At 37.5% G+C, this 27329-nt stretch overlaps 2 protein-coding genes, 1 long non-coding RNA gene and 1 pseudogene across 12 annotated transcripts; 2 read left to right on the top strand and 2 right to left on the bottom strand.

Moving 5' to 3' along the window:
* The first annotated feature begins 4347 nt into the window (after positions 1-4347).
* Positions 4348-7795, top strand: LOC148727353 (uncharacterized; annotated as a pseudogene). The gene is made up of 4 exons (XR_015989203.1): positions 4348-4435; positions 4777-4991; positions 5811-5982; positions 6999-7795. The product of XR_015989203.1 is annotated as an uncharacterized LOC148727353 (transcript).
* A 678-nt stretch (positions 7796-8473) lies between these two features.
* LOC148727352 (uncharacterized) lies at positions 8474-16093 on the bottom strand. 9 transcript variants are annotated; one of them, XR_015989918.1, is made up of 5 exons: positions 15772-16086; positions 15405-15565; positions 12545-13046; positions 12157-12272; positions 8474-11338 (listed from the first exon to the last, which is right to left on the bottom strand). It is a non-coding gene; the product is annotated as an uncharacterized LOC148727352 (long non-coding RNA). The 9 variants fall into 9 exon arrangements; XR_015989912.1 differs by having other exon boundaries at positions 12517-13046; positions 15772-16078; XR_015989915.1 differs by lacking the exon at positions 12545-13046 and having other exon boundaries at positions 8474-9170; positions 9563-11338; positions 15772-16073.
* Positions 16094-20968: 4875 nt separating this feature from the next.
* LOC148727351 (uncharacterized) lies at positions 20969-22525 on the top strand. The gene has a single exon (XM_088726474.1). It carries the CDS (start codon positions 20969-20971, stop codon positions 22523-22525), a length of 1557 nt encoding a protein of 518 aa, XP_088582600.1.
* A 34-nt stretch (positions 22526-22559) lies between these two features.
* LOC148727350 (uncharacterized) lies at positions 22560-24355 on the bottom strand. The gene has a single exon (XM_088727522.1). The coding sequence runs from the start codon at positions 24352-24354 to the stop codon at positions 22852-22854; it is 1503 nt and encodes a 500-aa protein (XP_088583648.1). The 5' UTR covers position 24355; the 3' UTR covers positions 22560-22851.
* Positions 24356-27329: the final 2974 nt, after the last annotated feature.

Here is a 27329-nt window from a genome sequence, read left to right as displayed (position 1 = left end):
ATTGGCTAACTATATATTCAGTCTAATTTTCATCTCCTCGCAGAATTTCAGTATACTTAAAGTATACTTCAAGTATACTTTTTTGTACTTTAAAGAAATGAAGTACATTTGAAGCATACTTAATTTAGACTTCAACAAAAAAAGTATAAATGAAGTATATTGAGCAAATTGTGATAAATGTACTTTACTTATACTTAAATTGAAAAAGTATACTTCAATTATACTTTTTTAAACCTTGAAATTTGCATAAAGGTCAGCCTAGAAAATAAAGTATACTTTAAGTATACTTTTAAAACTTTTCAAATCACAGACAATCTGGCCTGCAATAGTCCATTTTACAGTTGTGTGCTTGGTTGCCAAGCCTTTGAATGGGAGTGAGGCTAGAGATGACCTTGTTATGATACAAACCTTGCTGCCTTTCAAATGTAAATCACTTTGTTATCATGCTAAGTAGATACAGGTCTCTATCACAACAAGGTCAGCTTTAACCTCACTCTGCATCAAAGGCTTGGCAACTAAGTACACAACTGTAAAATGGCCTATTGTGCAAACTGAAAATCTCTTGACATCTTTTCAGCACTGAAACTAATATAATTTATGTTATATATGTTCAAAAACTATTCCAAACAACATTTGAAATCAGTAGAACACAATTGTTGAGAAGCAACAGGAACCACATTTCTTTCAGAATGTCTGTATTTTTAAGTTTTTTCATATCTAATGCAACATATAAACAAAAACTTATAGAGCATTTGCACATGACGTCACAAATTTCGCGGGAAAGTTGAGTCGCCATGTTGGTGTTCCACATTTTTCAACATGGCGGGATATCCTCTCTCAGATTATGCGAACACGCTCGATCCCCACGTGAAAAAACGTTATTTAGAGAAGATTTCTTGCGTTGGAATCGATCCTCTCTTGTTATCAGACAAAAAATACGATCCAGAGTGCCTGCCTCTTGTCGAATCGATGGATTTATTATTTTTGATGCTTGACACGAGTTATTACAGTAAAGACTATTTTAAGGCATACAGAAGTCTACAGAATATGGTTGTAAACATGAAAGTGTTGCTATTGAAACTTATGAAAAGATCATGAAGGAAAAGCACATCAACTTTCAGGTAAGGAAATGTGGCACGTTTATCAATAAACAATATCCATGGTTACATGCCACACTTGACGTTTTGTGTAGGTGTGATTGCTGTGGGAATGGATGTGGGGAGGTCAAAAGCCCCTATTGTTTAAAGGATATAGACGTGGAGCTGTATATTAACAAATACAACTCATGCCTACTTTTACCAAATCCAACAGTAAATCTTCACTGCTGAAAAGCTTTATTGTGACTTTGTTGTGGTTTTCGTGAGCAAATTGATCTCTTCTGTGAAAGAATTTTTCTAGATGTCAGACACTGGCACTCTGTTGTTTCCAAACTTAATCACTTCTGGAGATACTGTGTGCTACCAGAAATTTTGGGTGAAGTTTGTCTCATTCATCCCCTTATCCCCATTGTTTTTGCTTGTTTTTGCAGACTGGCAGCTAGAGGGCCTGTGGTAACATGCACAAAGCAAGCATGTCCCATCTCTACTTTTCATTTATCTTGTTTGAAAATTACAAAACTACCTAACAAGTGGTTTTGTCCCCTGTGTCTAAAAACACCAGCAGCCAAAAATGAAAAATCAAAATGCAAACAGACGAGAGATATTTTAGATGAAGCTCTCAAATTAGATTTTATCTGCACATGCAAACAGAAGCCACTGTTCAGATAAACTGCTGAAATGCCACAACCCATTTTGTCAAGGTAGAAAGTTTTTTCATTTGCCCTGCTTATACTTCAAGCAGGTGCTGAACAATGCAATGACAACTTGGAAATGTATGGTGTGTAAATCAGGAGGAAAAACTGAACAAAGGTTGTTAGTGACACTTTTAATGCGTCTGATGTGATAACTGGTGTTTCAAAATCCTCTTCAGAAAAGTCAGCATCACTTGCAAAGCTGAATGATGGGCATTACCAATTGATTTCATCACCCAATGGTTGGCTTGACTGTGATATTATCCATGAAGTACATGTTTGTCTAATGAACATTAATCCAGATGTGGAGGGCTTTCAGATACCAACTTTAGTCCCTGTTAGAAACTTCAATCAGGTTATTGGGGAATTTATTCAGATTCTGCATACTAGCAATGCCCACTGGGTATGTGTAAGCTCAGTTGGGTGTGAAGATGGCACTGTCAACCTGTATGACAGTTTGTATCATAACATTATTCTAAATGAAGTACAAGAGCAGGTACTCAATCTTGTTGGATGTTCAAATTTTACTAGCATTGAAGTTGTCCCTGTGCAACAACAGACAAATAGCAGTGACTGTGGAGTATTTGCTGCCACCTTTGCTACATGCCTTGCTTATGGTATACACCCTGAAACAATGCAATTTGATGTCCCTAAATTGAAAAACCATTTATATCAGTCTTCAAAATCTGGTGTATTGAAAATGTTTCCTAAATTTTAGACTGCTTAAGGTACATCTACAGTTAAAAAATTTTTGGAGAGAAAGAATACCCACTTTATTATAGTGAAAATAAAATAATTGCCCGATGCAATGGACCTGCATACTTGAATGCTAAAGATGGAGGGTAGGGACCCAGTCTATGTTGAATCAATCCCAATCTTTCGCAGCTTCTTCTGAAACGAAGTGCCGGCTGCAGACCCTATCGTGTTTTTAAAAGCATCAGTTATGTCATCTCTACTTATCGCACAGATCCACATTCTTCTTCGCTCAGAAGTAAGTCCTTCGGTGTACTCTCCTTGACTTTACTGAACACGTGGGACACGAAAAAACATTACTTTTTCGACGTTAGACCACTTCTTCCCTGTTTTGTTCCCACAGCTAATGACAAGGCAAGGGACTGTGATAACGAAAATATAAATATTACACGATTGTCTTCTCAAAACCGTAAAATGTGCTCCAAATGTTTCCTGTCACAATACTCAGAGCTGATTATCATGGAACACCAACATGGCGGATGAAGTCGGTTACCATGACGATAAAGAAATTTGGTCACGTTAGTGAAAACGCTCTATACACATGAAATGGGAAGCATGCATACTGAATTTTAGTACTCGACCCCAGCATTTCTCAAATTATGATAGGGACTAACCATTATACAGCAGGGTATCAAATAGAGGTGGTTTACAGCTGATGTAACAAATACAATTAAATTTTGTTTAAAAGCATATACAACATGCACATCTTTCTTGATGGTTTTCTGGATGAAACTTCTGACACACCAGACAGAAAGAGCAAATAACAAGAGTTAATTTTTTCGAAACCAGTGATATAAATTTGGTGTAAAGTAAGGGTAAGTAATCATTTATTCCGAGACAGTATTTCAAAGAGTTGTTGCAACTAGTGTAAATACATGTTTATTAAAACTATTTTGACTTCTTTTCTATTTGCACAGTACCACACTTGGAAATGACAAAGAAAATGAACCCTTATAACTTCTAACTGTGGTTAAATGAGTTCTCGTTACTAGTTAAAATAGTATGTCATCATATTAATCCTTCTCATACCTGTTAGGTAGTTTACAAACATACATACTCTGGCCTCTTTTACAGTCCACCAAGATGCACAAAGCTGTGATGCTTGTGACAGGGAAGATTACATTTACTGCAATTCCCTCTCCTAACAGGAGATCGACTGTGTCGAATGGCAAACGTAATAATTAACAACATGCTGACTCCCACAGTGATATGCGCTCCACTGTATAGGGGCACATCTGCAGATCCCCTATCTTGCTCATCAGTTTTTTCGTTACCAGCACTCACAGTCCTCAGAATCGAAAGCCGTAAGGTAATCTCCGATGCCTTCTTGTTCATCTTCTGCAAGTATTTCGGGTAGTCCCAATGGAAAAGCTGCTGCTCGGTCGCGCGTCATTACCAATTAACTCCATGCTGCGGTCGTCCGAGGGCAAAGCAGTAGACGTCGGGTTTTGCGGCCAACGTCTAAAGGTTGTTCGAGGTATCTTTAATCCCGGTTGAGAAAGATACTGGTTGTAAGGTCCAAGCAAATTACTCTTCTTTAGCTTTTTTGCCGAATAAGGATCCTCAATATCGTCCGTCTTTTTTTTCTTCCGTCCTCCAGTCACACTCCGCTGACATCTGGTACAGTCGGCTTGATTACGGGATCTTATACTTTTCCTTCTTTGGTCACATACGGGACACGGAGTTTAGTTTTGGCGGGCGAAACGAGCACGCGAACGAACTTTGCCTATCGAGCTCTCTCTCGGTGATCTTGATGTCGTTGACTCGCAATTATATTCCGTTGGTATTTTACCTTTTGTATTTAGATCTTGCCTCTGTCTCATGAAACAGTGAGAGACACAAAGAAAGACAATAGAAGGAAAACAATGCCATCATTCAAGTATGGTGAAAGAAGTAAGTGAAATTGTTCTACAAAACAATTAAGTTCCAAGTTCATTTCACACGTAAAGATGCATTCCTTGCCAGCTAAGCCTTAAATTTTATTGCATTTTAATGGTAAGTTAAATAAAGACCGATCTTTTCCATAAATTATCAAAGCGTTTTCTTAATCTGTTGCAGACTCCATCGTGCTTTGCACTATAAAAGAAACTTACATGCAGTTCTCCCAAATGGAAAGAATCGTTAATGAAAAAAACACCACATCTGTATCAGGCTGCCTTTCGTGTTCTAAGAATCGAGATCACTTTAATTCGATTTTTAGTTTTTGTTTATAAGAATTATATGTTTCCCCGTAGGATACTTTCTGGTGCAATTTCTTGAAGACAACGTTAAATTTATCGTCGTCGATGAAACCGAACTGCAGAGAAAGGAAGACAAAACAACTCAAGCAATGTATCTGGACAAAAAGTACTACCCTTGTGTAGTTCTCAGCGAGAGTGCTGAGTTTCTGCCATTCTTTTTCGTTGATAGTTTGTTTAGCCGTTTATACTTGCCCTTACCATTCTTAATAGTAAATTTCATGTAAAAGGTTACGCCAGTGCAGTTGGCTGCGTATATCTATTTAATGCATCCCTAGTCGTGTGTAAAAAATTTATAATGATGAATGCACTTATCAGTAGCCAATCCCGGGGGCACTTATGTCAGAATCATTCACTTCACTTTATTTAGCACTTGGTCAGCTATACCTATAAAATTGCCTGAGCTAAATCACAGTATTTCTGGATTCGAGTATGTAGTGCAATTTTTTGTGAATTATTGTTCTTTAACGTGTTAATTGAACCCCCTCCATGTATATCAGTCCTGAATAAAGTAAAAGGAAAGTCTCTATATTTAACATCCGCAGTTTTTTATAGCTTAAGTAGCTAGTGGGGCTGCATGAGCAGACAACTGAAACCAATAATTCCAATTTAACACAACATTGTTAAGAATCCCAACTGGCTGGAGAGATTAAACCAGTCGACTATTTACAAGCGTGGGTGAGGATTTGAACTCGGAGCTACTGTGAAACAAATCCTGGTAGTGGTCAGGGTGGGACTTGAACCCGGGAGCAATGAATGGCGAGTCTGATGCGCTGACCACTCGGCCCTGCTGCCTCCATTAGGATGCTGCCTAAGGCTGTACCCTGAAGTTTTCCTTCCCATCTAATATTGTGTTTAATGACTCCTAGGCTGAGCTCTTAAAACAATTGCCTTGGGCTCCTAACTGTTGAAAACAGGAACCATTCAATTTTTCTTAGGCAACAGCATTGTCAGTGGTAGGAGCATTACTCCTGGGAAAATTGATCAACCTGACATTTAAATGAAAACATACTGTATTTTGATGCTTGTAGATGATTGAACTGTCACCAGGAAGATCTGTTTACATCTATGACAGTCATCTTACGAAAGCATATACCAAAAAACGGCAACAGCCTGTTTTCTGCTAGGCTGTTTTTTCAGCGATGATTGTGATCAGAGCTTGTAGGGAGGAGTATGATACAGGCATTCTTGAGAGCATCTTGAGTAAGTATAATAAATACTTTACAATACTTAGTAAATGATAAGATGTTTACACTGCATGAGCCAGTCTTTGAAAGGGCAGCTTAATGCAGTCAATTGGGAACGAATTCTTAACATTTTGACCAAAAATTTGTTTCTAATAACTTCAGAAGCTTTTGTAGAAGTTGTCAATAAGGTGATTTGAAGTGTAAGCATTAACATACACAGAAACAGTGACATGTCAATCAATGATCAACATTTTACTGCTTTTACGAATAGTACTGTATGTTGCTTAGACTACATAATGCTTTTGTTACCAATCAGCATTTACAGTTGTCCACTACAGTAGCTTGTATGAAACACAGTATTGATGAAAAGCCTTTGTTCGTTTCCCTGAAATAGCTTATTGCTTATACGACTACGAAGTATAAGTATAGAGAACTAAATTAGAGCTGATGTTTTTGAGATGGGAATAGTAACCACAATAAGTTTATCTTTTTTCGGTGGTGCTTGTTACAAACTTTTCTCTTTTGTAGCATTTATCTTAAAATATGCTAAAACAAAGCCTTCTTCGTTATCCTTATTGGTTCAGGAATACTAAAAGCAGTTGTCTTAATTCTGATCACCTTTCCCATCTCAAAAATGTCTTTACTTGCTGTGTAATACTGAAAATAGCATGGGATCAACAACATACAAGAGGTAGTGACTTACAAGAAGTTAAAGAAAAAGAGAAAGAGAAAATCATAGAAAATAGAGAAAAATAGAAGTTATATAAATAGAAAAATAGAATATAAATAGAATATAAATATAAATTTAAATATATAAATTAATATAATTAATTTAATATAATTAATTACTATAAATTAATATGATTAATTAATTAATATAAATAGAAATATAAATAGAAAAATAGAAGTTAAAGAAGTTATAAGTTTAAGTAATCTGGAAAAGTAGCAGCCCAAAGAAAGTAGTTACAGGGATCATATTTGGGTGTGTTCTTGATATAATAGGTTCTCCAAGTCTTTCTCATTGTTTTGTAGGTTACACAAGAAAGAAGTTCCTAGATATGACATCTAACGGTGTGGTCAAAACAGCGTTAAGGAACAAAATTACCTGTCTTGATGCTAAGTAAAAAAAGGACACTCCAAGTTGTTGATTAAATGAAAAAATAGCTTCTTAAAACACCTGTTGTAAAATCTGTCTTAGATACAGAAATGGATTGACAATTACAGAATTTTTAATCTTTGCAATGTACATTGGTTATAATAATTGCTAAAGGAAAGATGAGTTTATTATGAGTTTATGTGGCCATTAAAACTGCAGATTGTTACTGTTCATGATTATATATTTCTAAGTATATATATTAATATTACTTTGCAGCATTATTATCAAATTCAGGGAGTTCCAATTAACTTGAATGATCAGAGCACAGGTGCTGTTTTATATTTTTGAAAACCCCTTTTTTTAATCAGATTTGTATTGCATAACTCACATTTATATATTAATAATAAATGTTCAGTTGATTAAACCTGTTTCAGCTGTTTTTACATGTATGCATTAAGTATACTTCCTTTAAAGTATACTTGTGTAAGTATACTTCTGTAAGTACGCTTAAAGTATACTTCAAGTACAAAAAAAGTATACTTTTTAAAGCTTTCGTCACCTATTTAAAGTATACTTTAAGTGTACTGAATTTATACAAGGGATAGGCTGCAATCTGAGCCGGTGGAAATATTGTATTATTTATTTATATTTTGTGATAACTTTTTGATGATTGCAGGACTTACACTGTTGTGTTACACTAAAACCTTGAAATAAACTTTCATCAGTTTGCTCATCTTCCAGTCTATACTATATGCCCTCTAAATTTCATTGTCATTGCTCAAATATTCTGGAAGTTACGGAGGTGAAGGGGGTGGAATTCGCTTCCCTCTCCGGTCTCAAAAGACAAAAAAAAGCTTGGGCCGAATAGGGTCAAATTACTTCGTGCACACGAGTAGTTACACAATGCTCATAGGCTTTTAAAGTATCCTTTATTTCGCACAGAAATGTAAACACAGTAACTTTGACACATGTCACCAGCACTTTCAACTGTTGCTCTTACATAATTATATCAATCAATTCTCTGTATTCCTCTAAACAATTTGTGGGGCTTGTTCAGTCGCAGCATTCGCCATCAATCACATCAATGTCATCTAGGTCAACTTCTGTCCAGTAATCTGTTGCATTTGTCCATGCAGGAACACTATTGCATGGTTATCGCCAAATGCACCAGCGATTAAGAACTGACTACAGTCTTGTTGTCCAGAAGGAGACTGTGCGAGTCATAATTAAAGAATTGCATCCTGCGGGTGTACAGTCGCGATCATGTGTTTTTTGTTTGGAGGAATGCAGAGAATCGATTGATATAATATTTGATAGTGCAACTCTTTACACCTGGTTTAGACAAGCTCAGAGTGCTCTACAAAGATTACTGGAGGAGAGGGGACAGCTTCAACAATACCTCACTCATACCAAAAGGTCTAAATTATCTTTTATTGTTGTCCCTTAAAAAAAGAACATTGATGCAAGAAATCCAATTCAACATAAGTTGGTTTTTGTCATTTTAGGTTAATTCAGTCACTTTACTTGATGCTCAAAAGTACAAGTGGCATTCATTAGGGCCCCTTCACTTCATCTCAAACCTCAAACGATCAAAGCATCTTAATTAGAAATGGCTTCCACAAACAAGTCGTTCACTGAACAGACCTTAGGTGTAGCACAAAATGTTTTACCAGCCTTCTCATTAGCAGAAACATCCCTTATCTTGACTCATGAGCCTCAGGAAACTGGGACTGAACAACAGGTTGAGCCAACATCTGAAAAAACTGGCTTTACAGGTGAGACTAGTTTGGGTAATTTACATCTGCATAGTGGCCCTCTCATTCAAGATCACCTCAAGCTCCACTCTCCTTTCAAAGGAGAGTGGAATCTGGAGGCACCCATGGATAACCAAAGTATATAACCTCATCTCATGAGTGTTGGTACTGTTTTAAATTTAAACTCACATTTTCTCAGCTGAAAGTTAATACCCTACCTGCTAAGATTATTAAACAAAGTATGCATATTTTGGTGCTGATGCAATTTTTCTGGGAAAGTTGCTACAGTATTAGCCCTTTACACCATAACATCAGTATGCATATTCTCCATACTGTAATCTATTCCACTTTCATCTGTAATCAGTAGAAAAGTGTAATTAATTAGTTGAGTGTAGACACCATCTTTAATAATAAACAAAACTGTGATGCCAGGAACCTTTACATCAAAGGGTCATTTTAAATTTTGAGATAAAAGGTCTTCAAAACTAAATAATGTATAAACAACAAACCAGCAAGAAGAAACTTACAACCATAGTTGCTCCCAGGGGAAGTTTAATTTTGAGCAAGAAATTAAAAAATCCAAGCCTCTGAAATTTAATATTTGGCTAGACACACACACACACACACACACACACACACACACACTCTAAGCAAACTGTTGCTGTCGCATTCATATCACTAGCCCTATGATAAGTAGCAGGGCAGTAGTGGAAATTAATCAGTCAACAGACAGGCAGACAATTTACCTCTGCCCTGCTCTTTGAAGTAACCTTCCAGCCATGCATCAGTCTCTAAAGATGATGTCAATCAGATGAGTTAGCTTCAAATTAACTGATAAAACAAAGAAATAAAAAATTAAATAAAGATACATTTGAATTAAAATCCAGACATGTATAATTTTACCAAAACCAGTAAAATGGTACAAACAATAGTACACAGTAGCCACCTTAAATACATGTCCAAGCATTAATTCATCCAGAGTCTATAGTTCACTGTTCAAAGAAATAAATAACAAGTTGAACCAATAGTTGCAGTATTTAAGGTTGATTATGTACTGAGCTTTGTAACCTGGCTTTTGATTAATGTAAGCCTAGTGTTGACCTTTTTTTTTTACAACAATGCTTTTTCCCTTCATGAGGAATTAATGGAAACAAAGGCTACTTTTGAAAGACAACCTGATTCACATAAGAAAAGCAACAGCTACCATCCATTTAAATTCAAAGAGTGATTGTACATAAAAGCAAATTTAGTTCCATGTACATGACAGGAATCTTCATCTAATGCATTACAACAAGGTCAACTCTTGACAATATTTAACCCTTGAAAGCCATATTTTGAACATTATGCATGTCTGAAATAAGTTTTATTCTTCCATGTCTTCTGTAAGATGTGACATAAAGCAAGAACTCAGCTTGGTCAAAAACAAAATATACAGCGAGTTAATTGCTAACAAGGGAATCCACATTTACCAGCCTGAAATGTTCAGAGAATTCTGAGGCCATTCTTGATAAAATTACATCAGCAAGGCACTCCACAGAGCGTATTAACTTCAATAAGAGAAGGGCTGTGTCAGTTATTTACAATCTTTGCTACTGTTTGAGTCAGGCATGCAATGCATTTCAAACTGACCATGCCCTTTACCTTAGGAGTTGTAATCTAAATCAAGAAGGTATGGACACACAACACATTATGGGTCTCTCTCGTGCTAGAAGGACAGTGAACACCATTGCTAAATTGTTGTCTTAAAATCATTGCAAATCATTCAAACATTTTATTCAAGATGCACTTGAAAACAAGTGGCTTTTAGTCCTGATTATAGATGATTTCACCTCAATTCACACCAAACAAAGACCACAGAGAGATAAGGCATCTGAAGCAAAGTCAATGTTTACAATAGTCGTTAAAGCTTTTAAAAACATACCTGCTTTTAGTGTGCTGCAAGCCAGTATCATGCATGATCTATATGGCATCAGTATAAACACATGCCTACAAATTATAACATCTGCATGATCTATGCAAAACATGAGCAGTTCATACGCTTCTGTAATGCCAAACTGGCTTACCGAGGCTTTTTTCAACCCAGAACTTCAACACCAGTGACTCAACACCCATCAGTATTCGGAAAACGACAATGTGAAAACAATGAGAAAAATGGATGACCTACACCTTGTTGACTTTGTGGAGTTACAACTTAAGTCCAAAGAGGACTTTAATACAGCATATAACATGGCACTTAGTGCTGGTTTGGCTGATTATGCAAAACAGTTCATTATTTTTCAGCCTGGTGATTGGCCAAGTCAATTTTTCTGCTACCATATAATATATCAGTGTGTGAAGAAGTTTATCAGCTATCAGCAACCTCATCAAGTTAACTGTGAAAACCCTCAAGCTGCATCAGATCATTCGGCATATTCTTATCCATCCTTCACTGGTTCTGACAATGAGCAAAGTTTGCCATCAAACTTGTCTTCTCAGCCCTCCATTCTCTATGTGATTCCAATGCTAGGTCCTCTCCACATATCCTTTAACAGTAGAAAACACATTGTTACTTCCTTCCATCCATTTTTCAAAACAGTGTATGAAAGCATTTTTACTTGAACAAAACTGGCAGACAATCCAAAACCCTGGAGGATCAGCTTGCTCTTAGAAATCGTTTACGGAGGATGGACATCAATATGAGAATCTGTGACGAAAAAGTTTTGGTGATTTAAAGATACCGAGTATGGAACACTTTTTAATCTTTTGGACAACTACATAACCCTAGTTCTTTCTATTTACAGCATTTCTTTTAAACTTAATACTTTTTCAGAATACTTCAGAGCGATGATTTGAATGTGGATTATGTTCACCTGCCTTAAGCGTTGTCATTACAACAAAGCTCCACTTGTCTGGCTTAACATGTGCTCACACTGAGGAAAGCATTCACCCCAACTTTATAAACTTCTTTGTAACTACATAACAATTTTTGATGAGTATCCTGTTGAAAATACCCACAGCATTCTATGTGCCCAAATGAAGCCCTCTGACAATGCCAATGAATTAAGAAATAAAGCCAAAGAAGTTTTTGAATCTAAGGAACAACAAGCTACCTTTAGATCAGCTTTCACATCACCATCACAGTTCTCATTTTCCCAGAACCAACTACAGTTTCTCAAACTCAAATGTGCTCAAGTACTTAGAATTGCTGCAACACCAGATAGCTCACTCTCATCAGATGGAAATACAACTACTCAAGTAAAATTTCCAACAATCTGTGCCAACAATCCCATCAAAAGTACTGCTTTACCTCTTGGGTATCAAAGTAAGGTTAAACCTGATGCAGCTAAGCAATGTGACTTACCTGAATGTATGATGTCTGCCCAAAATGATGACTGGAAAGTTTTAACAGGTTGCTTTCATTCCTTCCACAATACCTGCTTGAATGGCTTAAATTCATGTCCCTTATGTAAGGACTTCCTGAAAAAGAAAGTTCAAGAACTTTTTCAAACTGCAAAACAAGCAATTCTTAATCCTAATTCAAGCGCTGAAGTACCAGTACCAGCTGTGAGCCAGGACATTGAAAATGAAAGATCTGACTCAAGGTTAGATTCACCAACTGAAACTACAACTGCAAGAGAAATGGAGCTAGATGAATTTGAAAATACTATAAGACAGCTTAATCATGAAATTGCAAGTCTTAATCCAACTTCACAACCATTACCAATTTCCAGCAATAACCAAAGACTCACAAGAGCTGCTTCCAACACCAGTGAAACTACCACTAAGGTCCCTCCACACTGCAGAAAATGCCACCATCCCATTTTGTGGACTCAAAAGATCAAACAGTTCACAGGTTAAATGTGATTTTTGTCCCAACAATGTCTGCACAGTGAATTCAGGCAATAGTTTCTCGAGATGCAACTGCTCATGGCACAGGGAAAACTACTCATGGAGAGACACTCCACTATAGCTCCAGCATACCAAATAACTATAACCACAAACCAGCATGTGGATGTGACTGAGTGGCTCTTGCCGCCAAATCTTTGCCAATCAACCATAGCAGGGAGTCTGATTGGAAGTAATGCCTGTACAGTTATTGCTATGCTAACTGGATGCCATTTTCTTGAAGGTAAAATTTTCATTCCTCAACAACTTCAAGATCTATCACAGGTAATTCCTCTCTACAGCCAGCTAATTCTCAAGGGAAATCATATTTACAGTTTGTTTCATGTGCCTCTGCAACAACCAAACCTGGAAGTCAAAGAGGTCCTTCAGTACAACAATGTAGAATTTAAGAAAATTGAAGTAATTGCAGACCTGGGTTTTTTCACTTTTGAAGACCTTGAATCTTGTCTTGCAAACTACCATTGCCAGCATCCAACATTTGGTGCAGTCCTGATTGTGCCCCCAGACAAGACAATGGTGTTATGCTTCAGGAATGCCAGTATTTGCCTCTTTGAAAGTCACAGACATGGCCACCAAGGAGGCATTATAGCCTCAAGCTCTTCTGGAAATGCCCGCAATTTTGTGCGATACGTCGAAAGGATGGTAGTGAGAGACTGGGGAACGCAGTTGCAGGGATCAAACATAGCTGTACTAGGTCTAAAGTAAACTCTGAAAACTTTACTTTAGACCTGATACAGCTACTGTATGTATCGAACATCATAATTCTACATTTTCCAAGTATGTTGCTCAGCAGGTGTTTTATTCAATTGGTGAAATAATTAGCAAAAAACATGGTCTCAGGCATACACATTATGAGTAAAATGCAAGGTTTACAACACATTTCAAGAACATGTATGCTTGTTAAATTATTTCAAGTCCCATATTCAGCTTCAGACCATAGACAACATATAAATAAATATTTACTTCTCTATGCAAGTAAGTGAAGTTCTAAAACTATATACTATTAGAGATTTTAGTCAAAATAAAGCATTTGTACAGCTCTTATAATTTGACGCTAAAACTTATAAGCTTAGTATTTTCGATAAAAACAACTAGCATTTCGCGCGATAGACCTAAAGTACTACGAGTGTACTAAACAGTACTTTGGGGCACAGGCAGCCCAAGCTCACTACGAGAAAAGCGGACGTGACTCTTACCGTGTTGCGTAACGTTTTATATTTAGAAAGGTTTGTATGGGATGTTATCGGTTTGCCTTAAAAGAGAGAAAAAAATGTCTTGTTTTGAAATATAATGGGCTCACTTTATTGCCTTGTTGTTTTCTTTGTTGATTCCGAACGTCTCAGGCCATTTTGAAGCGTTTTCGGCGAGTTAGCGCTATGTTGGTGTTCAACTGCTAAAAGAAAGACAAGGCCGGAAACCTATTTTAGAAGCGTCCGTCGCCCGAAGCGAATAATTCCGCCAAAAAATTTCCACCAGTCTCGATTCCTCCAGAAAATCAAAGCAGAGATGTTGCAGTTCCATTTTCCATTCACTCGATTCACAATTCCTCCCCCAGATCTTTCACTAGCGATACTTTTCTCTCCAGATCGATAGGCTTTCCCATTTCGAATTTGGCTGGTCTAAACGATCACTGTCCCTTCGCCGATCGCACAGTATGTTGGGTAACAAAAATAAGCCCGGCGAGGGTAGCCAGCGGCCTGCAGTCCAAAAACAAACCCGTTTCATTCGATGTTGATTGGTCGATCAAAACAATGCGGTCTTGACAAAACCTCTCGAGGGGACCAGGGGAGCTAACGGGTTTGTTTTTGGACTGCAGGCCGCTGGCTACCCTCGCCGGGCTTATTTTTGTTACCCAACATACTGTGCGATCGGCGAAGGGACAGTGATCGTTTAGACCAGCCAAATTCGAAATGGGAAAGCCTATCGATCTGGAGAGAAAAGTATCGCTAGTGAAAGATCTGGGGGAGGAATTGTGAATCGAGTGAATGGAAAATGGAACTGCAACATCTCTGCTTTGATTTTCTGGAGGAATCGAGACTGGTGGAAATTTTTTGGCGGAATTATTCGCTTCGGGCGACGGACGCTTCTAAAATAGGTTTCCGGCCTTGTCTTTCTTTTAGCAGTTGAACACCAACATAGCGCTAACTCGCCGAAAACGCTTCAAAATGGCCTGAGACGTTCGGAATCAACAAAGAAAACAACAAGGCAATAAAGTGAGCCCATTATATTTCAAAACAAGACATTTTTTTCTCTCTTTTAAGGCAAACCGATAACATCCCATACAAACCTTTCTAAATATAAAACGTTACGCAACACGGTAAGAGTCACGTCCGCTTTTCTCGTAGTGAGCTTGGGCTGCCTGTGTTTGGGGTCGTTCGAAAACTCCACTGAAGAACCGAAACGTACACGCCATTTTCTACCGCAAATACGTTTAAAATAAAGCTTTGCGGCGAAAAGCACGCATTTTTTCTGGTTAAGGAGTTTGCATAGCTCGGAAAAGGGATAAATAAAGTATTCGCTTAACATATTTTTGAGTTGGGGCAAAAAAATTATACTAAAACAAAGTTTTCGTCAATTTTCTGCCGGAACACTCACTCGAAGGGCAAAAACATCGTACGTAATAAAAAATGATAAAATAAAACACCATAAAAGAAGATCTACAAGGTAAGACTATTATAACAATGAAATGGACTCCAGGAATACCTCTAAAGCAGACTTGAACGGCATATCCCATAGACGATTACTGCGATCTATGACTTGGAAAAACTACCATAATTTGCTACGTTGAAATGCACCAAAACTGCTCGCAATAAAGTTTTAATCCTCGTTGATGTACATTTTTTAAAGACTGCAATCCTCAGCGGCTGTAAAGAAAAGGTAAAGACCCTATTAATAGCAATATTTTTAAGTTGGGGCACTGGTAGGATTTATAGAAATTTGACTCCAAAGCTAATTCAAATTCAGAATAACATCAAACTCTCCCGTTAAAAGGGGCCTTCTGCTTTACGATCGTCTTAAAACACACACGCTAAGTTTATCACAACACAAATTCTAAGGTCTTCAGACTCACCTTAATTGCTTTGGCACTTGTGGGAACATCCGGAGATCAGCTGATGTTAATTTTAATCCCGTTGATTTGCCAATTTCTTGCTATTTCTTAGCTGTTTCTAGGTAGTTTGATCGTAAAAAATGTTTTCATGAGAAGTCGAAGGAAACTCCAGAAGTACCCAGAGCGTTAGCAATGTATGTAGGTATTTAACTGTCTTTCATCTCGTTCCATGATATCCCTTAGAAGAGTAACAGATCACCCAGAGAAACCTGCCATTGCAAGCTCGAGAAATCAAAATGGCGCCAGGATTCTTTCATTCCAAAAGGTTTAACGCATGCGTAGACGGAATGCCCCATTGCTTAGTGTACCACGAGGAAAAGAAACAGAGGCGTGATACATATAAAATCCCCTCGATACCCATTCGATATCGGGCGCGGTATGGAGGGTAAACTAGGGAAAATTATTCGCAAGCATGTATTACCGGTTAAGAGAGGGAAGAGCTACTGGAATTCATGCGATGTAGATTACATTGCATATCTCATATGGGTAACTCTTACTCACCCTGACGTTTCTGTACCTCACAGAAACGAGCCTAACAATAAGCTCTACTTAAGAAAAGACTTTCAGCAGCAAGTAGGAATTCATGGAAAAACTGGTAAAACATGCAAAAGCGTCAGTGTCATACTCGAGAAGAAAAATCAATCGTTAGTAACAGCGTTTCCAACAGTGTAAGTTATATATACCTGGCTATTTCAACCAAAGCTCTCTGTTCGCGCCCACCTGCCTCTTTCTTCTTTTTTTTTTTTTTTTTTTTTTTTTTTTTGCCGTTTTTGGCTTTCATGAACACTAATGAGCACGAAGTATAAGATCATTTACACAGCATCATTTTCCTGCTGATTTTTCCGATTGACTTTTAACAATGTTCCCTAAGAATATTTTTTTCATCCATTTTGATATAATCCTTACACTCTGATGGGCTCTCGGCGGTGCGATTTATAATGGTAATTGAACTGAGTGGAGTGCAATTTGGGCTGAAATCATGCCCGTGATTTGAAATCCCAAGTATGATTTCAGACCACAATTGCACGACACGAAGTTCAATTACCACTTTACTACATCCATTTTGAATTCGCCCAAATACAGGTCAATTCAAATATTTCACTGATACAGTACTGAGCCGGTTTTTTAATAAAAAGCGGAACCGGAAACAATTTTACATCTCATTTTGTATGCAAAACAGTAAGACTTTGACGTCATGTGTCAAAAACTCAGTCAAGCGTAAAATGATGCCATTTAGAGTAAAAAATGGAGCGATTTGTGAATAAATCGCACTAATTACAGCCAATCAGATTAAAGGGACCACCAGTGATTTCAAATTGAATGTAATTAATTCATTCACCAGTGATTTCAAATTGGATGTAATTAATTCATTGATTGTACTATTTTTGTTCATAATTGCAACTTTCTCACCGCAAAACTAGACAAAAACAACCAGAGTGATTTGAGAGAGAGAAAGAAGGGAGAACTAGTATTATTTATCGGAAAAAGGTCGTGACCGAAGTCTCTTCTTAAAAATGCTGCCCGAACTCGATATATTTATGAAAAATTGCAGCGTTCTGGATAGCTGCTCAACACGAAACGGATACCGCCCGCTGAGAGATGCCCGGATAGGAGAATACTGACCGCTTTCGGTACCAATCAGATCGCACGATTTGTAGAATGCCGCCCGCTCACGAACTGAGAAAAATAAGGTTGAAATGGTAAACTGGCCACCGTTACGATTATAACAGCTGACGTTTTGAGCGTTAGCCCTTCGTCGGAGCAAATAGGGGAATTGTGGGTTGTGTGTGCTTTTAAAAGCAGAAAAAGGAGCTACGTGATTGGTGGGAACATGGCAACGAGAAAGACACGAATAAATAAGTGGAATGAAAAATAAAGTTGGTTATTAACCTCTTTCTTTCTTAGCATTTCTATAGATCTCGACTTCGTCTCGGTCCATAAAAAGGCTAAAAAAAGAACTCGGCAAACTTGGTCAATAACTCATTTCTTCGAGCGAAATTTGGTGCAAATAGGTATCAGTAAAATTTTCAAAGACAAAAAATCAAACTTGTTTTTATCATCAGTTACCAAAAAACTATGACAGACGGAACAAACGTGGAGCTTGTGAAATAATTTACTGACACTTCACAAAAGGTTAACAAGCCGGTGTAGCCCGCAGTAGCGGTCAGCGAGGGCATTAGTCTTCAAGTAATTTAAGGAACATTTTGTTGAGCATGTAACAAAAGAGGTAAACAGATATGAATTGAAGAACGATTGAAATTTAAGATACATTTATCAACTGATATTCAGCTGATATTCAGACATCAAACGGTTGAAATAGTTGGAAAGCAATCACGGGTCGGAGAAACTTGCCTTTATATTCACATTGATACCTGGGGAAAGGAGCGAAATTTATAAGCTATGTGACTCGACGACAGCATTCGTAACTGAACTCACCGAACTTTAGTTTTAGACATGATTATTTTGGTTAAACCTATTGCAACACAGTAAGCATGGCTGAAATCGATAACTTTGCTTTATAGGGTGTGGAAGAGAGTTTGCATTGCACTCACTTTAAAGTGGACGAGTATGGATTGTCAAAAAACTGTAAGGCGTTTAGCCATATCGTTAAGGAAGTTTTAATTAACTTATTTCAGCGCAGTTGTGTAATTATGATGAGGCAGTGGTAAACTAAGATAAATATTCCGAATCAGAATTGTAAAAGATGTAACGATTTGAAACTACATTGTGTATTTTATGAAGCTCAATTGTACAGCTATCTGTGAGATCTGCATACAGTACAATTGAAAACAAGATAGATTTCGTAGGGATATAGATTTTTTTATAGATATTTAAAAAATGTCACATTATTTTCAAGCTACATAAAGATGCTAGTCAGTACGGTTTTGATGAACTGCATATTGACTGCAAAGTTATCATCCAACAGCTCCTATCAGTTTAAGGATGCCTTTCAAGTTATAGTAATAATCTAATTTTCTAACTTCGTGCGCTGAACGAAAATCTCGAATCTAGTGGACGAAGACTAAGGAGTCAATGACTTTTATGATTAAGTTGAGATACTACACGCGCTCTGGTCGGTCAGGAATCTAATTGATAAACCTATGGATATTTTATAAAAGCAACTGACCCCAATAACTATCGGTTTTGCGGGCAAGGTAATAGGCACCCGAGAAGTTTGTGAATCAACTGCGTCATAGCTGCTAGAATTTGAGTGAAAGATGGCTGGTGAAAAGGGAGAAAAGATCTTGTTTGGTAAGAAAGCCCTTCACTTGCGCTGCCTAAGGATGCCCTGGCTTGATTGCGGAATAATGTTATTACAAAGTTGAGTTTTCTTTCGGGACGCCGTCAACCAACTGAGATAGGGCAACGAGAATAAGAAGAGAGTGAAACTAAGGTAGAGGTTACTGCGTTATGACAAGTTTAAATATTTGTTTAAATTCTGTAAGACTTTGGGAAAATGAAGAAAATTTCAGTGGGAATAATTGACCTCTGTACTTTCGTAGGTGTGCTTTCATTGCTGAAAAGATTCCCTTTGTGGTTGTCACAGCTCATTAGTTGACGGAACAGGAACTGCACATTCTATGCCTTAAAACAATACATATATCTTATTAACCAAGCGCGAGGGCCGTACTGGGAGAATATCGGCCCGAGGTCTTGACAGTACGGACCGAGCTGCGCTCGGTCCGTACAAAAAAGACCGAGGGCCGATATTCTTCCAGTACGGTCCCGAGCAAGCTTGGTTAATAAGAAATTTATTATTCAACTGAAGTTCAAAGGGACACAAGTGCGGTATCATTCGGGACCATTCGGAACAGTGCCCGGTCCAATACTGAGAGAATATTGACCGGCAATAGAGCATTTTGATTGGTTGATTTTAGTCATTGGCCCTCTGACTGCCCGAGTCGTGTAATAAAGAAACTGTTAATGAAAATTCAAATAGGGAATCTGGTCAGACGAGTCCGTTATATCTTAGTCTTGTAAAGAAAAACAGAAAATGAGTCATCATTATCAATGCCAAACAGCCGCCAACACCTTTTCGCGTCAAAAGTATTGAACATGGGACTTACTCACGCCGCTATCGAGTGAGTTGAAAAACAAACTGGTAATATCTACTAAATATATCAACTTAATATAGTTAAGGTTATAAACCAATTGGAGAGAAAATCTTGTCCCAAAGATTGATACTCGCGGTTCAAAATACAATACAGGATGCACACACTCACGTCGTACTTTTTCTTTCCTTTGTAAACAAGTTAGACTCTTTAAGTTTATGATAATAACTACGAGCAGCAACTTTGCCATCGTAAAGATATCCCGGGATTATATTAATACATAGTTCACGCTGATGTTACACCGCCTTTATATATTATGACTAATAATATTAAAATTATCATTATAATCATCAACATTATTATCAATGCATTTCATAACCTTTCTATTGATATATATTTATAATGAGGATGATTCGAATAGCGCGTTGAAATTGTGTTTTTTGCGATGGACACCCGCGAAGGTCTACCTAAGGTTTGGGACTTGATTACTGCTGATATTTCATACTTAAAGAACTCCAAACTGCAGAGGCCGCAAATGTATTTTCAAAAAATCTACCCAATGGTTTCAAGCGTTAAATGATACTCTTGCATCTCCAGAATCATCCTCGGAGACCCAGAGGCTGTGGGTAGATTTCAAGTTAGGGCACGAAGAGCCCCTGGGGACATTGTCTTACAAGACTAGTTCCAAACGGTCGCAGTCGTTCTGGCATCTGATTGGTGCCAGAAAATCTTTGTGTTTTTCTACCCAATCAGAGTGAAGTGTACTTTAGAGTCCTTTCGTGTGTTTTAACACGGACATAGACTAATAGCTCAGTTGCTCGCTATGTTTGTTTGGGCCATGTGACGGAGATTTGCTTGAGGTGAAAAGTTTCAGTCTCAGCACGCAATGTAAGAGAAATCGATTAGATTGTCCGCGAAAATCTTACCGGAAATTATACTGAATACTTTCGCAGGTATCACTAGAGAACATGTTTTAAAGTTTGCGGGGTTTGTATACACCCTATGCAGAACGAAAAGAGACTGGGAGCGTTTAACTTGAAAACGAGGCTAGTTGGGCCAAGTAAATAAAAATGGCCGCCTGATGTGAAGAGCGCCAGGTTTTGAAAATGCCGCAAAACTGTTGCGTGCCAAACTGTACCAAAAAGAAGCACAGAAACGAAAGTGGGGAGAAAATTTCTTACTTTAAATTTCCGGACGACACTATCCTAAAAAAGCGTTGGCTCCATGCCATTCGTCGAGACGAAGGAAAAGAGTTTAGAGTCAGCGAAAACACGAAGGTCTGTTCTCGTCATTTTAAGCCCGAGGACTCGGTTAAAGCTGTTGGAGGTCAGCGTGTTTATGTGAAGGCAGGGGTAATTCCATCTCGATTTTCGTGGTCCAAAGCAGGTTCTCCGAAAAAGAGAGCACCTCCTAAATGTCGCAATATTTCTTCTATAACAGGGTGTTCAAACAAGGAGTTGCAACAATCTCAAAGTCAAAGTCAAACAACTGCAAATGCAGCTAAAGCAACTTTTGAAACCTGTACTTCATCGGCAGCTATTAGTTATCCTGATGTGGAAAGCAGCTTAAATTCGTGTGGAGATCAAATAGGTGAAGTTAAAGAACTTGTAAGTATTCGAGGTTTTGAACTCGAAAATGCGAAGTTAAAGGCTGAAATAGAGGTATTAAAACGCCAGTTGAATCTTAAAGATTCCCGCCTTTTTCAACCACGCAATTTTACTACCGACGAGGACATTGCCTTTTATACTGGATTTCCTAACTTAGCAACATTTAATGCTGTGTTTGAATTTTTAAATACTGGATCAAAAGGAGAAAACATCAGGTACTGTTCATCAAAAGAAAGAACTGTCCAAAAGGAGTTTTACGATGGTGGAAACGAGGAACCAGAGGGATGTACTAGCATAGGTAGACAAAGAAGCTTAGAACCCAGAGAGGAGTTCTTCTTTGTTCTGTGCAGACTGAGAAGAGGATTTTCAGAAAAACATCTGGCTCACTTGTTTGGTATTTCACAATCGACAGTAAGCAGAACATTCCTTTCTTGGATTAATTATATATATTTAAAATTTGGTCAAGTATCTATATGGCCTAATAGGGAGGTCATAAGAGCTACAATGCCTGACAGCTTTAAAGAGAAGTACTCTTCCACCCGTGTAATAATCGATTGTACGGAAATAAGATGCCAAATGCCTTCCAGCCTTCTGTTGAATTCCAAACTGTTCAGCTCCTATAAGAACCATGTAACTCTAAAAGGCTTAGTTGGAATTGCTCCCAGTGGAGCTATAACTTTTATCAGTCAGCTATATAGTGGAAGCATTTCCGATCGTGAAATTGTTGAACGAAGTGGTTTCCTGAAGTTGAAGTTTGACAATGGTGACACCGTGATGGCCGATAAAGGTTTTTCAATTGAAGACCTACTCCCACTGGGTGTAACCCTAAACATTCGCCCCTTTTTAGGTTCCAATAGCCAAATGACAGCACAAGATGTTATCAAGACTCAAGAAATTGCTTCTGTTAGAATACATGTTGAACGGGCTATCAACAAAATCAAGAATTTTCACTTATGGGATAGTGTTGTACCCCTCAGTTTGTTTGGGGTAGTAAACCAAATGTGGAGTGTCTGTGCCTTTTTATGTAACATTCAGGACCCTCTCATTTCCACTTAACACTGAGTTAGACAGAGCTCTGAGGTACACTACAGAATTTCAGTCAATTTAATAAATGTAAACTTCATGATATCTCTCAGGTTAACTATTTTCTAAACCAACTAAAACTAAGGATGTGATTTGCTTGCTTTCAGTCCCAAACACTTTAAGATGTAAGTTTTACATGTAGTTCCAAAGATCTTAAAATCAAATAAGAAAGAGGTACTAAACTTACAAATGCTTTATCCTCAAAGCTATCTTATTATGCAGACCATGTTGGTTTAAACATATCCAGTTAGGTATGAGACACAATTCTCTTTACTCATGACAAGATTAGATTGTGGTAGTTAACCCTTCAAGTGCTTACTGAACTCTACAGAGGCTGGTGCTATGAAATATTCAAAATAGCTGTTCCTTAGGCCTTCATTCAATACTTCCCAGAATTGAGGATCAATTATGATCCTCTCTATACTTATGCCTTTGTTAGTATAGATAACAAAGTCACACCAACTTGCTCTTGTAATACCTAGTTGACCCTGTATCTGGAAGTAGTACTGATGCCCCCTTTTCAGCCTTGGCTTTCCATTTACATTTTCTGCAAAGAAACTTTCATCTGCACATGCTTCTAAGGGACTAACATGAAATTTTGTGTAAGGACATTTAACCTCTACCAACCCAAAAGGCTTGCTACAGCCTCGGTCAATGACCTTGCCATCTGGTGATGCTGCTAAAAAGGGAGAGGCCATACTGACAACAAGACCACTTTTGAACACTGAAACTGGATTCCTTGTTGAAAACATATATTTTTTATACTCCTTTAAGGCTACAGGCTCGTAGGTTTTCCCATGTGCAGTTTGTTTGGCAGTAAATGGTTTGGGATGAAGCAGATTGTTTACTAGAGTGTCATGATTCCTTTGCCTTTTTAAAATTGTATAGAAATTAGAAGCTGTATACCGAAATTTTCTTTCTGCCTGCCATTCTTCTGATGCTACTTGTTCAATTGTTTTCTTCTCGATGGTATTAAGCTTTACCTCATCAACAATCAAATGTTCCAGGAGTGCTTCCTGGCTGCTTCTTAAATCATCTGGCTTTTCATATGGCTCAGATTGTTGCAAAGGAAATGGAGGATATACAGAAATAGCATTTTGTTCATTATGACAGTCTACTCTTGGCATTGAGTCAATATTACAGAAAACTTGAAAATTAGACTCTGTGAACTGTAACTGGTAACTTGCATAGGAGCCACTTGGACATTTTCCAAATTTTGTTTCCTGTAAGTTGGTACAACCAGTAGACATAATTTGAGACAGGGAAAACTTAGGGTTGATCTTTTGAAGTTTGTCTTTTAACAAAGCCTCATCAGATGCCTGTGTACCCAAATTTTTCCTAGCTTCATACAACAAGCACCTTACTCCACTATCAGGGTTATATTCTGCGTCTAAATTCACCTTTTTTACCTCAAGTTCCATGACAGGTTGGGGCTTGATTTTATCCCCTCTTACAGGCCTGTGCCATAGTTGTAAACTTGAAGTGCATGCCTTAGCTTGTGTCATATCAGAGTCATTTTCCAAGTCCTTGATATCTTGACAACAATACAAGCTGAACTTACAGAGTTTCATCATAACAGCCAGCACATGATTGCAAAAACCAACAGTTCCTGCTACACATGTACATGAGGCATATTTAACAGCTCCAGTTACTAAACAAAGTGCAACTTGTAATTTATGGGGTGGCTCATTTTTTTTGAAACTATGGTAACACAAGCATTTAAAAAAGAAATAATGGTCGTCACTTGCGCAAGTTAAGTCCTTCAGATATTCATCAACAATAAATGTTTTTGCCTTTTTCATGCTTGTTGGAACCGCATGATTCTGTTTATTTTTGTCCAAGTTTTTTCCAGATTTAGAAAATAATATGTAAATCCATCTCTGCCCTTGTGAATAATGGCATGCGTTGCAAATTTGTAGACCATCCAGCTGATGGAAATTCAACAGTTCTTTCCTCAGGCATCGCATCACTTTGAGCGAGTTGTTCTTGTCTCTCCTTCCAACGCGTGTATAACAGATTTTTATCGGGATCCACAACATCTTTATCACGACCAGACACAACATATTCAAGAACTCTTTAAAATGAAAAGTTGAAAAACTATTAATCATTTCATCAACATTTCATTTCGAAAAGTAATTCCTAAAATCCTTTGATCTTCTTGTACGATACAAGCTGAACAATACAAGTTCAGCTTGTATTGTTGTCAAGATATCAAGGACTTGGAAAATGACTCTGATATGACACAAGCTAAGGCATGCACTTCAAGTTTACAACTATGGCACAGGCCTGTAAGAGGGGATAAAATCAAGCCCCAACCTGTCATGGAACTTGAGGTAAAAAAGGTGAATTTAGATGCAGAATATAACCCTGATAGTGGAGTAAGGTGCTTGTTGTATGAACAAACAAGTTATTTCTTAATTAATTATATCCCCAAACTTTTCCCATCGGGAATCGCATAAGATATCTTTGTATGTGTAGACGGTTATTATTTTCAACCCTGATGATAGCAATCAGCAGAAAACGTTTGGTTCGAACATTTTAATAATTTTTTCCTAATCTTTTAGCCTTGTATGTAGAATATACTTTGTTAGGCGAACATTATGGATATCATTGATCAAATATAATTTCGATGAGATTCAATTTTATCCTTAACTACGGTGGCCCATAGGGGGACATGACATTTATTTTTTTGCGCGATAAAATCAAAATATCGCGCGACAAATGAAAAATTCTCGCGCGATAAATGGAGATTTTAGCGCGATAAATGGGAATTATCGCGCGATAAATGGAAATTATCGCGCGATAAATTATAAATTATCGCGCGATAAATGGGAAACTTGTTAGGTCACGTAATCGGCTGTCACGGATGTTGTTTCCGTGGACGACAATAACTGCCACAGTTGAGGAGCTATGTTTTGAGGTCAATAGTTCGTTTTATTGACATAAAAAGATCATTTAGCAGTACGTTGCAATACTACGACACACAGCTCTGTGAATCAGTACAGTAAACCTTGATTTTGCGAAATCTTACGAGATGCCGAGTCAGGGATGAATGTGAGTGTGTGAAAACGAGAGTGGATTATCTAATCTTTCTGATTACGTTGCAGGCTTGTCAATTTCTAGAGGGCAGATGTGTCGACAAGAGCGTTGTTGCCAGGTTTAAAAAACCCTTACCGGTACTGAAATGAAACTGCTTTATAAAATTATTGGCTAACTATATATTCAGTCTAATTTTCATCTAATATCCCTTGCAGAATTTCAGTATACTTAAAAGTATACTTCAAGTATACTTTTTTGTACTTTAAAGAAATGAAGTACATTTGAAGCATACTTAATTTAGACTTCAACAAAAAAAGGATAAATGAAGTATATTGAGCAAATTGTGGTAAATTTACTTTATTTATACTTAAATTGAAAAAATTTACTTCAATTATACTTTTCTAAACCTTGAAATTTGCATAAAGGTCAGCCTAGAAAATAAAGTATACTTTAAGTATACATTTAAAACTTTTCAAATCACAGACAATCTGGCCCGCAATTGTGCAAACTTAAAATCTCTTGACATCTTTTCAGCACTGAAACTAATATAATTTATGTTATATATGTTCAAAAACTATTCCAAACAACATTTGAAATCAGTAGAACACAATTGTTGAGAAGCAACAGGAACCACATTTCTTTCAGAATGTCTGTATTTTTAAGTTTTTTTCAAAGCTGATGCAACATATACACAAAAACTTATACACATGAAATGGGAAGCATGCATACTGAATTTTAGTACTCCACCCGGGCATTTCCCAAATTATGATAGGGACTAACCATTATACAGCAGGGTATCAAATAGAGGTGGTTTACTGCTGATGTAACAAATACAATTAAATTATTTTTAAAAGCATATACAACATGCACATCTTTCTTGATGGTTTTCTGGATGAAACTTCTGACACACCAGACAGAAAGAGCAAATAACAAGAGTTATTTTTTTCGAAACCAGTGATATAAATTTGGTGTAAAGTAAGGGTATACAGTGTAATCATTTATTCCGAGACAGTATTTCAAAGAGTTGTTGCAACTACTGTAAATACATGTTTATTAACACTATTTTGACTTCTTTTCTATTTGCACAGTACCACACTTGGAAATGACAAAGAAAATGAACCCTTATAACTTCTAACTGTGGTTAAATGAGTTCTCATTACTAGTTAAAATAGTATGTCATCATATTAATCCTTCTCATACCTGTTAGGTAGTTTACAAACATACATACTCTGGCCTCTTTTACAGTCCACCAAGATGCACAAAGCTGTGATGCTTGTGACAGGGAAGATTACATTTACTGCGATTCCCTCTCCTAACAGGAGATCGACTGTGTCGAATGGCAAACGTAATAATTAACAACATGCTGACTCCCACAGTGATATGCGCTCCACTGTATAGGGGCACATCTGCAGATCCCCTATCTTGCTCATCAGTTTTTTCGTTACCAGCACTCACAGTCCTCAGAATCGAAAGCCGTAAGGTAATCTCCGATGCCTTCTTGTTCATCTTCTGCAAGTATTTCGGGTAGTCCCAATGGAAAAGCTGCTGCTCGGTCGCGCGTCATTACCAATTAACTCCATGCTGCGGTCGTCCGAGGGCAAAGCAGTAGACGTCGGGTTTTGCGGCCAACGTCTAAAGGTTGTTCGAGGTATCTTTAATCCCGGTTGAGAAAGATACTGGTTGTAAGGTCCAAGCAAATTACTCTTCTTTAGCTTTTTTGCCGAATAAGGATCCTCAA

This window comes from Stylophora pistillata, chromosome 7 (genome assembly GCF_964205215.1).
Source record: "Stylophora pistillata chromosome 7, jaStyPist1.2, whole genome shotgun sequence".
NCBI classification, from domain to species: domain Eukaryota; kingdom Metazoa; phylum Cnidaria; class Anthozoa; order Scleractinia; family Pocilloporidae; genus Stylophora; species Stylophora pistillata.
This window is presented reverse-complemented; position numbering and strand designations above follow the sequence as displayed.

Coding starts and splice junctions, on each gene's coding strand:
- LOC148727351 (XM_088726474.1), top strand. CDS start 20,969: ATGCCGCAAAACTGTTGCGTGCCAAACTGTACCAAAAAGAAGCACAGA.
- LOC148727350 (XM_088727522.1), bottom strand. CDS start 24,354: ATGAAAAAGGCAAAAACATTTATTGTTGATGAATATCTGAAGGACTTA.